Here is an 11,527-nt window from a genome sequence, read left to right on the forward strand (position 1 = left end):
TTTCCTACCCTGTGTGCTTCACACAACTCATGATGGGGAGGGCTAGTTGGGTTCAGATGACCCGTGGTATCCTTCTGAATAGCCTGGTTGAATTGGGTGTTGAAGACATAGGGGAATTTCCTTATGAAGATGGAATTTCTCTTCACATATGCAAGGGCCTGTTTTGATGCATGCCCATCATGCCCTTGCCTGACAGTTTATAATGGTTTGCTCTAAAATGAATTTCTAATATGTGTTGTCACAGTAAAAATAAATGTTTATTTTTTCAGGTTATTAAATTATATTCAAATGTCAGAGCAGAATTAAGTGCCCTTAATACGGTAAGTCTTTTAAAGCCTCCAGAGAGCAGTATAGAAACATAATAAATGGAATGAAGTTTCTGTTTTGTATTTGTTCTGGTGAGCAGTCTGTCAGGTTCAAGATACAGCAGAATACCTGTTTAAAATTTTAAAAACCACCCAAAGTGTCTGCTGCCCCCTATTGGCCACAAGAAATTTTTGCCACAACCCTAGGCCTGAATCTGACATTGTGAGTAGACTGGGAGCCTATCCCCTGAGAAGGTCTCCTGTTCTTTTCTTGTGGTGAAAAACTTCCTTCAAACTGGAGTTTGCCATGCTAATTCCACCCACCAGTCTGAAATTTATCTTCTTGTAGTGCTTTTGTCAAGCTACTTGTATGTTCAGGTAGCAGTGTTCCCCTATTCTAGCTCTGCCTCCTTTGTTTTGCCTTTGTCTAGTTCTGTGGTAGGGCAATCTTCCCCAATCTGGTACCCCACAGATGTTTTGAACTTCATTTTCCCTTAACCCCAGCCAATGGTTTGGGACACTAGGAATTGTAGTCAAAAGTATTGGGGGGTGGGCACCAAGAAATGGGCAAATGTTTGCATTTTCTTGTAACAAGCTGTAGTGGTGGTACCACTGGCATCATAAAAGCCCTGGGAGAGAAGGGCCTAGAATTATAGCCCTATTAAATCATTTACTTATGCAACTGAGAATGCATCCAGCGGAGAGTGAGAATATAAGGTGGAACACTGTCTCATTCCTGACCTGCTTTCCTGGGCCCCAACTCAGCTTAAGTACAGGCAGGAAGAAGTTCTGTCCAGAACACACATGAGCCTACTGACCCTTGGAATGTCCTTCATGGTTTCAGCTGAAAAAAGAGGGCAGGGATCTCAGTATCACATTTGAAGAAGGAGACAATGGTTGAGTGAAATAAATATTGTACTTTGATTCAGATGTCAGTACTGCTGGTATTTCCATCACTTCTGATTCCAGCTGTACCATTGATACAGAGCCAAGAGCCAGAACCATCACCACTATTTTGGAACACAAGATAAGGGATCAGTTGCCATCTCTGATTCAAGACAGAATCTAACATACTTCACAAACATCTTTGGCTCAAGATCAAGTACAGCAGGAGAGCTCTTACTCCCCACTCTGTACCATTGTGACTCACCACAAGCTAGGGATTTAGACTGCAGCAGGAGGCATGAAGTTAATCTGTACTGATCAAGAGAGCAAACCTCAACTTTCTGCAACACTGAGTGTTTTAATTGATCACTCCCAATGAAGTGGAGCCTATTGTCAGAATGACTGGCAGTCATGTAGGGATAGAAAAGTTCATTTTGAGCAATTACAGTACCTAGGGGGAGTCATCTCCTTTGGTCTTACTTACAAGACCTCCTGCAGAAGAGGGTTTTCTTCTGCCATCTCTGCTGTCACCTCAGCCGTTGTGGTTCACTCAGCATGCAGCTTGCCCCCCACCATCTGTGCCATCTCAGTCATTACTGCGGCATACAACTTCATGTCCATCTTTTCCTCTTCTGATGTCCAGTGCCTGTAATGTCTCTCTGCAATCTACAATGGGAGATTATCATTCTGATTTAGCCTCTTTCTTTATAATGCCTTTGATCTTTTGCCAAATAGTGGTGCAGAACCAAGATCCTGCCTTTCCATCTGAAGACATGAAGCATTGTGTGAGCAAGTTGCCCCAATGGCCGTATTTACTTGAATTCAACACCCAGCGGCGGACACTGAGCATGAAAGACCCTGTCTTCGTAGCTTACACAGAGGCCTGTCCCCCAATAACAGTACCATTTTTGCCAATTCTCTTACAGACCATCTAACAGTACTGGAAGACACCATCACCCATGGTGCCCATATCTAAGAGGTTTGAAGGAATGTACTAGGTCCAAAAGAAAGATGCTCTTTTTCCTTTTTCCACATCTACTGCAAAACTCAAAGCATTGTAGTGTCTTCCTAGGGAAGCTGCATAAACCACTTTCTTCACACATGGACAAGGAAGGCCAGAGACTGGATTTAATGGGTCAGATAATCTGTTCCTCAGCTGTCCTTGGTTTACAGGTCTCCAGTTACCAGGCAGCTATGTCAAGGTGCCAATTCTTCCTATCACAAAAAATGGTTTCCTTCTGCAATTACTTACTATATGACTAGAGAGGACTAACACAGCTCTCCATTGCAATGACTGGCTGCACTCTGCATTATTCATATTGGATGCCCATTCTCATATTGAGGCAAAGGCAGATGAGGCAATGGACTGTGTCCTGAAAGTGAAGAATACTGTGAAGAAGATGGAGATAGGTCAAAACACCACTCTTCCACATTTTAGGTAATTGGTCTCAGCAAACTACTTTTCAGCCCTGCAAACAAGGTGATCATTCCTCAAGACAGCAGGTGCCCAGAGAACTGCAGTGACAGGCAAGCTGCCCATCTTTCTCTGCATGGTTCTGAATTTTGCAGAGAACTACCTTGAAAACAACAGATTCGCTGCTGCAGCGGTTCTCCCAGGAACAGAGAATGGCAGAACTGAGGACTGTGACACAGCAGAAGGCACAGGTTCTTCCTGCTCATGCATTCCCAATTGCATCGGTTGAGACAACTGAATAGGGCTTATATCTTGGCACATAGCTCCTAAATGGCAATGAGGGATTTCAGTTTCTTCACTATAAATTTGTCAATTCTTACTTTTAATAAAATAATTTAATTCATATATTTATATTTGTATAGTCCCCAAAGACTTTGGAACAAAGTTCACACTATTCCCAAAAAGAAATTGGAAAGAACTGTGGATCAGTGGGTGGCATTTCAGAGGACAGAACATCCTCTAGCAGCACCACAGCCATGGACAGCTTTGCAGACAGTCTTAAGATGCACACCACAGTCATCAACTTGCTCACATGGATTGTGTTGCTCAGTTGTCCATCTTTAATTTATTGGCTGAAAAATCTCAGGTAACTAGTTTGAATTTGCAGATTTTACACAATGGGGCTCTTCCATGACACATAACTGTTTCTGCATTACTTCTACTTGGTTAATTTAAAATATTTTATCTTGTGTCTTTAAATCTTAAGGCTGCTCACAAGAATTTATTAATTAGTTTATAACTTATGTAAGTAGTTCTTTGGGCTGAAAAACATTTTATTGTGGAATTAGGGTGGCATCTGACCCACCATCTTTTATTGCAATGTGTAGTTTCCCTTGTTCTTTCTCTCACTCTTGTCCCCAAATTGCCCTTTCCTTGCATGATCAGATACTGATACGTTGTCAGCCATACATTTTAGTTACAAAATTCTGTGGTTACTACTAATTACATTTGCAAGTGAACACAGTAAAATGCAACCTCTTTGTGTTTTTTCCTGTCTCTCTTTCAATAGGTACCACAGCAGACTTGATCCTGATCCATATAGATCTGTTGCTCTTGTACTCATAGCCATTTTGGAGATACTTATGAATACAAGTACCACAAAAGTTAAATCAAGGTATTCACTATGTCATTGTTCAGTGTGTAGTGTTTTAAGGCCTTTTCATTTTGTGCTGGTTTTCTTGCTTTGCATTACTCGGTGGGTTGCATCCAAAGGTGCCCTTCTGCAAACAGAGTTCTTTGTGGTCTCTGTGCATCTTATATATGGGCTCTGTGCCTCTGTGGAGCCTCATTTGGAAAACGCCTGCAACTGAAGGTTTTGGGTGGGCAGCCTTCCCCACCATCCAGTGCATGCATCCATAATAGTCCCCGCTTTCTCCTTCAGTTTTATTTTGGCTGCAGTTGTGACTGCCTTGGGGAAGCTTCTGTTCTTTTCAGATCGTGTTTCTCAATATTGCTGAGGTTATCTATAAACTTTCTCATTCACTCTTGTTATTACTTCCCATTAGCTTTGCCTTATTATTTTGTACTTCATTTTTGCTTTTCCTTACAGTGATTGATTACTTGAGATCACTGGGCTTCCATGGGCTGTATGGCCTTTTCAGAAATGTGCGCACTGTGGCAGGAAACTCCCTCCAACTTTTCTGAGAGAGAGGCACCTGGTTGTTACTTGCTCCCATTGTCATGACTTTATAAAACTAGCCCACCATAACAGAGTAGATTGGTTTAGGCTCTCCTATGGAAACAAGCCTTAGTATGTGTTGAGCCCCCAAGTTATGGCCTCTGACTCAGCAAGTAAATTAGCATTGACCTCAAGACTTCCAACACCTGCAGGACAGGTCCTGACCACAGTTAAAGCTGAGGCTGCGATGCCAGGCTAGGCACTCACCATCTCTTTGGCAATGGAACTGGCTTAAAAGGCACAGGGGTCTAAGGGCTCCAAGCACCAAAGCCATGAAAAAAGAGAGCTTGGGTCAGTGCCAAGTGCTGTACCAACAATGCACTTGCTGCTCTCATGTCCATGTCTGAGCTGTCCTATGCTTGTGACTGCTGCTGTAGTTCTGGCAACTGAATCGGCCCCATTGGCATTGGAAGGAGAGAATATTGATATATCTCCTTGAAATAGTGAGCCACTGGCTCATTCACACTCACCATCGCTTATGAAACGGTACCAAGAAATGTCTCCATTATTGGTGGCATTGGTCACTAGCCATTCAGAGCACAGAACGGGTCTTTATCAGAGTTTCTGTACACAGACTTAGTTCCTGTTCACCTTCAGATGGGGACAAACCTACTGCCTCTAAACTACTTGAAGGACAGTCCATGAGGGGTGTCACAATAGGTTACATTTGCAAAAGGGTATTGGTGGGGCTGCAATTTGGTCCAAACTGCCAACCTTCATTCACCACTTCCAGTTGGATATGCAAATGAAGGCAGATTGCGCCTTCAAGAAAGCAATCTTCTTGTTGATGGCACTGACCCACCTCTATTAAGTGAGACAGCTTGCTATTCACCCATGTGTGTGATCCATAGAGACCATGAAGAAAGGCAGGTTGCTTACCTGGAACAGTAGTTCTTTGAGTGGTCATCTGTGCATTCACACAATCCACCAACCCCTCTGCAATGTTGCTATCAGCTTCGTTGTTCATAGCTGGTAAATTTATTTCAGTACTGGTGCTGTGAACATCTATGTATGTGTGCATTCAGTTCCATACCAAACCTCTCCCTTGTTTTCCAAGGCCACAATGTCCGTTTCATTGGAACTGACGGAGAAAGCAGCAAACTCCATGGACATGCACACTAGGTGGTGAGAAGGGCTTCCCATCAAAACCCCTCAAAATATAGAAGCTTTCTGAATGACGCTTCTTGCAGAGAGAACATATGTGTATGAATGCCACTATGGCCATTTATGGCCACTCAGAACAATCTACCCTATCCTTCAATTCATGGAACTGGCTTGGATCCATCAAAGGCTTGTAGAAACAGAAGCAGATGGTTTGTCTCTCTGTGTATGTGGCAGGAGGTGATTTTCACTGGTTTCCCCACAAAGCTCCTAACTCCAATTCCTATACTTTTCTGAAGATGCAAGTCTCTGGCACCAATTTTTAAGAAAGAATGACTCCCTCACTCCAACTTCACAGAGCTTTGGCTCCAGCCCAGTAATTTTTGGACACAATGCAAGTGTGGCCTAGGCGCAAATGTGGCCTCAATTGTAAAGGCTGTTTTAGATCAGGTAGACCTGGGTTTAAGTCACCCAAGAACTCATCATGTAGAAGTTTCAGACTCAACTTCCACCTCTTAAAGTGTGCTGTTTTTTGAAGCTGAGTGTATAGCACTGTGGCCAAATTAAAAAGCTTACAATTCATAAGTTAGAGAAGTAGGTAATTCGGTTTGTTCTTACTACTGGAATGCTTGCATGACTTTTCAATTACATTTTGAACAGTGAATGTCAGTTATATCAAGTATGCTTAACAAGTTCTATTAATTACAATACATTTACTCTATGTAGGGCTAATATTGGTTACTACCCAGTATTTCCCTAAGAATATCTGAAGTTTATGCCATACATCTTACAACTCTAGTAATAACAGAACTGTGCTGTTTTTTCTCTCTCTCCTCACAGTAAACTTTTGAAGATTGCAGTGCACCTTCCACTTCCTTGTTCTGTTGCCGTTGTGGCATTTGCACCAATGCATTTATATCGAATACCGTATTTTGTAATCATTCCCCTTTTTCTTCATGCATTATGCTGTATTCTGTAAAATGCGAGTAATGAACATTATGGGTTCATCAGCAAGAGTATGGAAGTATGAACTAAGGATGATCTAGAACAATATAATTATATGAAAATAAATCATCTACTGTCAATGGCAGAAGCAAGAACAATGTTAGGTACATAAGGTGGGAACAATGTAATGGTAATGGAAAATGTTTGGAAAATGTAACGTTTTGTACCTTACTGTTTTGTCTTTTTTAATAATTGTGGAAACCTAGTTCTTAATCTGTGTTTAACATTGGTGATGGACACGTCAGCGTGGCTTGCTTGGTACTGAAGCAGTTTTGACTTTAAAAAAAAATGTTATATCCCACATGCTCACAAGTTCTAAAGCGAGTGCAGCTTACAAATGACTGAAAACAACCTATTACAAAACTGAATACTCCTTATCCTGTTTCAGCTGGCTGCCATAGCTTTGTCTTTCCTTGGGTCTGTGTGACTATCAGCACAAGTTGTAGCTAGATTATTGATGGCAAATCCAAAGCTATAATCCAAAGCCTGCAGATTTTTCAAATAATTGAAGTGGCTCAATACATCAACACATTTAGCATAACATTATTTAGTAAGTACAGTAAGGAGCAGTTCTATATATGCTCATTGTACTGTTAAATTGCAAATTCTGAACCTCAGGGCAGATTCTCAGGTTACTGTTTCTGTACAGAGAAATGCAAGCTTGCATACACTGAAACATGTAGTAATTCACATTAAATAGCTGCCCAAGTGTATACTTTGACAATAATTGAGTCTAGGAATAAAATACCAACATGAATTTTCCAGTGTCTGCTTATATTCAAGACCAGGATATACATTTGTGCAACTATTTGAAGGAAAGGATTTCAGTAAGTCACTTCAGGTTGCAGTAGACACTTGAATATCCAGTCCAAGTATTAATTTGTTTCTTTAATGAAATCCCCTACCATAAAAGCAATCTCTCTTCCTCTCATAATAATCACCCACCATTCCTTCCACCTTTACTGAATCCAGCTTTGGTTCCCACACAGTAATGCAAAACTGAATCCTGGTCAAACCTACTATAGTGGCAGGATAAGATGCTGTCACACAAGGGGCTCCATAAGGTAACTGATGGCTGTGTGCTAAATCACTTAGCAACTCGCTGGTTCATCAGGAATCACCTAAAGAGAAAACTATGCACTTCTGCATGAACCTTTAATGTTTTAGCAGTAAAAGTATACATTAAAATGAAGCATCTCTGTGTACAAACGTTTCAAAGGATTCTGCCTTCGTATAGAAGTATGTGTGTGATGTCCAAAGACAAATGTTGCCCCTCTTGTGTCCAACCATCACTTTAAAAATAGGAAATCATTTGTAAAAAGCATAGCAGGTTGACCTACCTATTTATAGTTGTGTACATCTCTTATTTATTTTCACTGCATCCATTGCCTTGAGGCCTAAGCACTGATCTCACACAATGGCTCCCTTCCTCCTACTGTTGCAATCTGGGAAGAGAGTCGTTTCTCTGAACCAAGGTCTGGTACAGATCTTTGTCCTGGTTTTGTTGAATTTGTATTATTCCCTTCTAAAGTGCCTCAGTTAATTCTGGCTTAAGTGTATTATGTCATTCAGTTTTCTCTGATTTACTTGAAATATTTTCTTTTTAAAGTATAAAACTCTACTGCAAATTTGCTAACAAGCTTAATTTTAAAGCCTGTTTTTAAACTATTAAGAGCATGATAACTAGAACCAGTATTTTCAGTTAAACAATCCAGAGCAGGATGGGTAGAAGTCAGTCCACCAGTGGCCTTTCTCCTCTGTGGCTCCATTTATTGCAGCTAGTAAAAAAAGCAGAGCAGTTTGCCACCAAAATTAGGTGACACACTGCTATGGAGTCTTAGGAATGCCAGATTTATCTTGTTCTCTTGAATCAGCAGCACTGTGGTAGGAGTGTGCCTTGCAGGTTGATAACTGGAGGCTGAAAATTAGTTTCCATACCCCTCAAAGTTGCCTACCCAGTTCTAGAGTTAAACCACTTGTGTGGTTTCAGTACTTTTCCATAATTGTTATCCTGTAAATGCAAAGCCAAGAATAATTCAGCAACAAATCAAGTGGCTCCTGGGCTTGACATCCTATAAAAATTACATCCTTGCTTCTCTTACTGGGCAAGCATTCTTTCTAATTCTGAGATCAGTTAATTGGGTGTACTAACCTGTTTATGGGAATAAAAAGCAATTTCTGTGTGTGCTTGTATACCGCTAGCTGGATTATTTACACCTTTTGCAAGGTGTTTCCCTGAGTGCACTGCTGGGCTCCTTTCCAGTACCTGGCAATGTAAGGAGATGCCACAAACCATACAAGGGCCTTTTTTACAGTCTGACCTTGAAGGGTGTTCCTGTGCCTCTAAAAGCTTCATGCTAGGAAGGAATTTGGCAAATGGTTTTTCTCCTGCCAGAATGCTACAGCACTTGCAATGCGATGGCACTTGCCGAATGTTCCAGTTTCATGCAGTTCCTAAGGACATGCTTCAAAGTCATAAGCTGGCTACTTAGTAGCATGCAGCTTGTGTCACAATGTGGATAACAGCCTTTTCTTTTAAAGGCCACTGTCAGGGCACAGAATTGCTTCTGAATCAGGACTGGCTTTGCTTTGCAACTTTTAACTGCTCTGCAGCTGGGGAAGGACTGAAGCTGCTCCTGCTCCAAGCTGACTGAACCAGGTCAGAAGCCACACATGCTGATCCTGATGAGGGTCTAAAGGCCAGTGTTTAATTTATGCCTCTGACAGTCTCTTGCTTTCAGGCTGGGGAGGATTTGGAAATGTGCATATGTCCAGTTCAAGAACGCTTTTAAGTACAGTTTTGCTGAGTAGCGTAATTGCTGTACAGATTACTAGGAAACCAGTACCCATTTTTATATCCATTTTCATGTGGGTATGGAGACATTATGGTAAAGCTACAGATAAGTTTTTACTCGTATGTGATGCAAGTGCATTGATTGAACTTGTGTCAGATTCTCAGTAAGTTAACATAGTTCTAACATAGTACTTTTATTATCCAGTCTGTGTATTGTTATACCTGGTTATGAAACAACACAGTTTTAGTTCTAGACTCTACATGTGTTTGTGTGGCTTTTACACATCGGGCCCCTAAAGCTTTTTGCTTTTTTGCACTTTGGATCCCCTCTCCCTCTTTTGTGTTTTGTTTAGAATTACACTCTTTCATAAAGTGAAAACAGTACGATCCTACCCATATTTTCCCAAGAAGGAAATCCCATTCTGTTCTATCAGTAGCTACTCAGTAGTGGTAATGGGGTTTACTCTGAGGCGAGTGTGTTAAGGCTACCATCCTGTATAGCCCAGGGCTCTGGCATCCATGAATACTGTGGTACCTGCAGGACCTGCAGCAGCACCTACCAAGACAGGCACAAAACTGCGCTGCAGGTTAAGCATTTCAATAGAGCAATACCTAAAGATTCCATTATTAGGTATTCTGTTTAAATAGAGCATGATTAATTTTGGGCTGGATCCAGAGCAGCATGTATATCCCGTCTTCCATCTGCCAGTATCACCACTGAATTCACTTTGAGAAAATCCTTCTTCCAGAACATAAGTGTTTTTTTATACATGGCTAGGTCCAAAAAGCAGTTTGGAGGATAAGAATAAGATCTGCTTAAAGAAGAAATAGTGGTACTTTGTACCACTTCCCTGTATCTCCCCCTTGAATTATAAAATCAGTTTAGAATCAGTGCTGCTTCTTGTGGCTAGGTGTTATGAACAAACTGAGAACAGTTAGCCACTAAATAACATAACACTCCTAAGGTTAATTCTGTTAATTCATGTTCAATATAAGAAACCCTTGTTTGGTTTTTGGTACTTGATTGTCACATTTATTTTTAGAAAACAAAACAGTATAGCCTGATCCTACATGAGTTTACACAGTTTTCATTACCTTAGAAAACCTTGAACTTGGATGAACTTATTAGCAACTGTTAATTTATCTCTGGATATTTTTTTGCCAATGAAATATGCTTGAACAACAAATGCTTTGGAAATATGGGCTTGGGCGGGTGAAGCCTTAACTTTTACAAATTCTTGGCACTTCTCAAACTGCATAATAAAACTTATTATTTCAAAGTATTACTTGAAATACTTTACCTGGAACAAACCTTACAAGTTATCTTGTTTAACTAGTGGTACAGTGTTAGCCAGCCCAATTTGCGGAATAGCTAAATTTATTTACTTTGCTATAATGAGAAGGAAGGACTCCCTGGAGAAGAGTCTAATGCTGGGAACAATAGATGGCAAGAGAAGAAGGGGATGGCAGAGGATGAGGTGGCTGGATGGAGTCACTGAAGCAGTTGATGTGAGCTTAAATGGACTCTGGGGGATGGTGGAAGACAGGAAGGCCTGAAGGAATGTTGTCCATGGGGTCGCGATGGGTCGGACATGACTTCGCGACCAACAACAACAACACAATAGACAAAGCTTTCTGGGCAGTTCACAACATTGTAGCATGTTCCATTTTTCCACACAGTAATTCACACAAAAATGCTGCAGTATGCCCTTAGAGCCCCAGGTATCATGAGTCACAGTCCAGAGAACTAGCAGCTAACTGCTACTCTGGACCTTTTTAAAGTAACTGCTCCTCTTGCTTTGCATGGCACCCTGCTGCTGAGATCTGGAAATGTTTGTAGACTTTGGGGGTGGGGGCTACTTGATGAGAAATTGTAAACAGGGACAGTAATATATATGAGGATGCATACCTCAAGAAGCTCTGTGTCTGGTAGCCATTGTCCCTACAAATTGAATTGGAGATGCATATCTTTCAGCAAAGAACAAGTCTAAAAATCAAGATTTAGGCCCTAATCTGCAAATTCCTCTGAAAAGTACAAATGAGCTATGTGGAATTACATGGATCAGGAATAAGAAAGCTGTGACCTTTTAGAAACTGCTGGGTTTCCATTCCTATCAGATAGCATGTTGAATGGGATGAGGGGAGCTGTAGTCCTTTATATAGCGGGAAACAAATTGCCAGTTGCTGACATAGATGATTGAACTGCATATACAAATTCTGTAGACCAGATTGCTTGTCTAAAAGGATTGTTCATATGTTAGGAGCTAAAATAGATTGTCTAGCAT

The 11,527-nt window shown here is 41.1% G+C and overlaps 1 protein-coding gene across 5 annotated transcripts in view; it reads left to right on the plus strand.

The window, feature by feature from the left end:
• The window catches only part of PGAP1 (post-GPI attachment to proteins inositol deacylase 1), a 61,593-nt gene extending 50,908 nt beyond the window's left edge, over positions 1-10,685 (plus strand). For 4 of the 5 annotated variants that reach the window (XM_044432030.1, XM_044432031.1, XM_044432032.1 and 1 more), the window contains 4 exons: positions 270-320; positions 3,027-3,250; positions 3,674-3,778; positions 6,284-10,685. In XM_044432030.1, the coding sequence (XP_044287965.1) occupies positions 270-320; positions 3,027-3,250; positions 3,674-3,778; positions 6,284-6,422 (519 nt within the window). In that variant the 3' untranslated portion in view covers positions 6,423-10,685. The remainder of the gene's footprint in view (positions 1-269; positions 321-3,026; positions 3,251-3,673; positions 3,779-6,283) is intronic. The other variant, XR_006414913.1, reaches the window with a different exon arrangement.
• Positions 10,686-11,527: the final 842 nt, after the last annotated feature.

Source organism: Varanus komodoensis, unplaced genomic scaffold, assembly GCF_004798865.1.
Source record: "Varanus komodoensis strain SLA01 unplaced genomic scaffold, ASM479886v1 scaffold23, whole genome shotgun sequence".
In the NCBI taxonomy this organism is placed as follows: domain Eukaryota; kingdom Metazoa; phylum Chordata; class Lepidosauria; order Squamata; family Varanidae; genus Varanus; species Varanus komodoensis.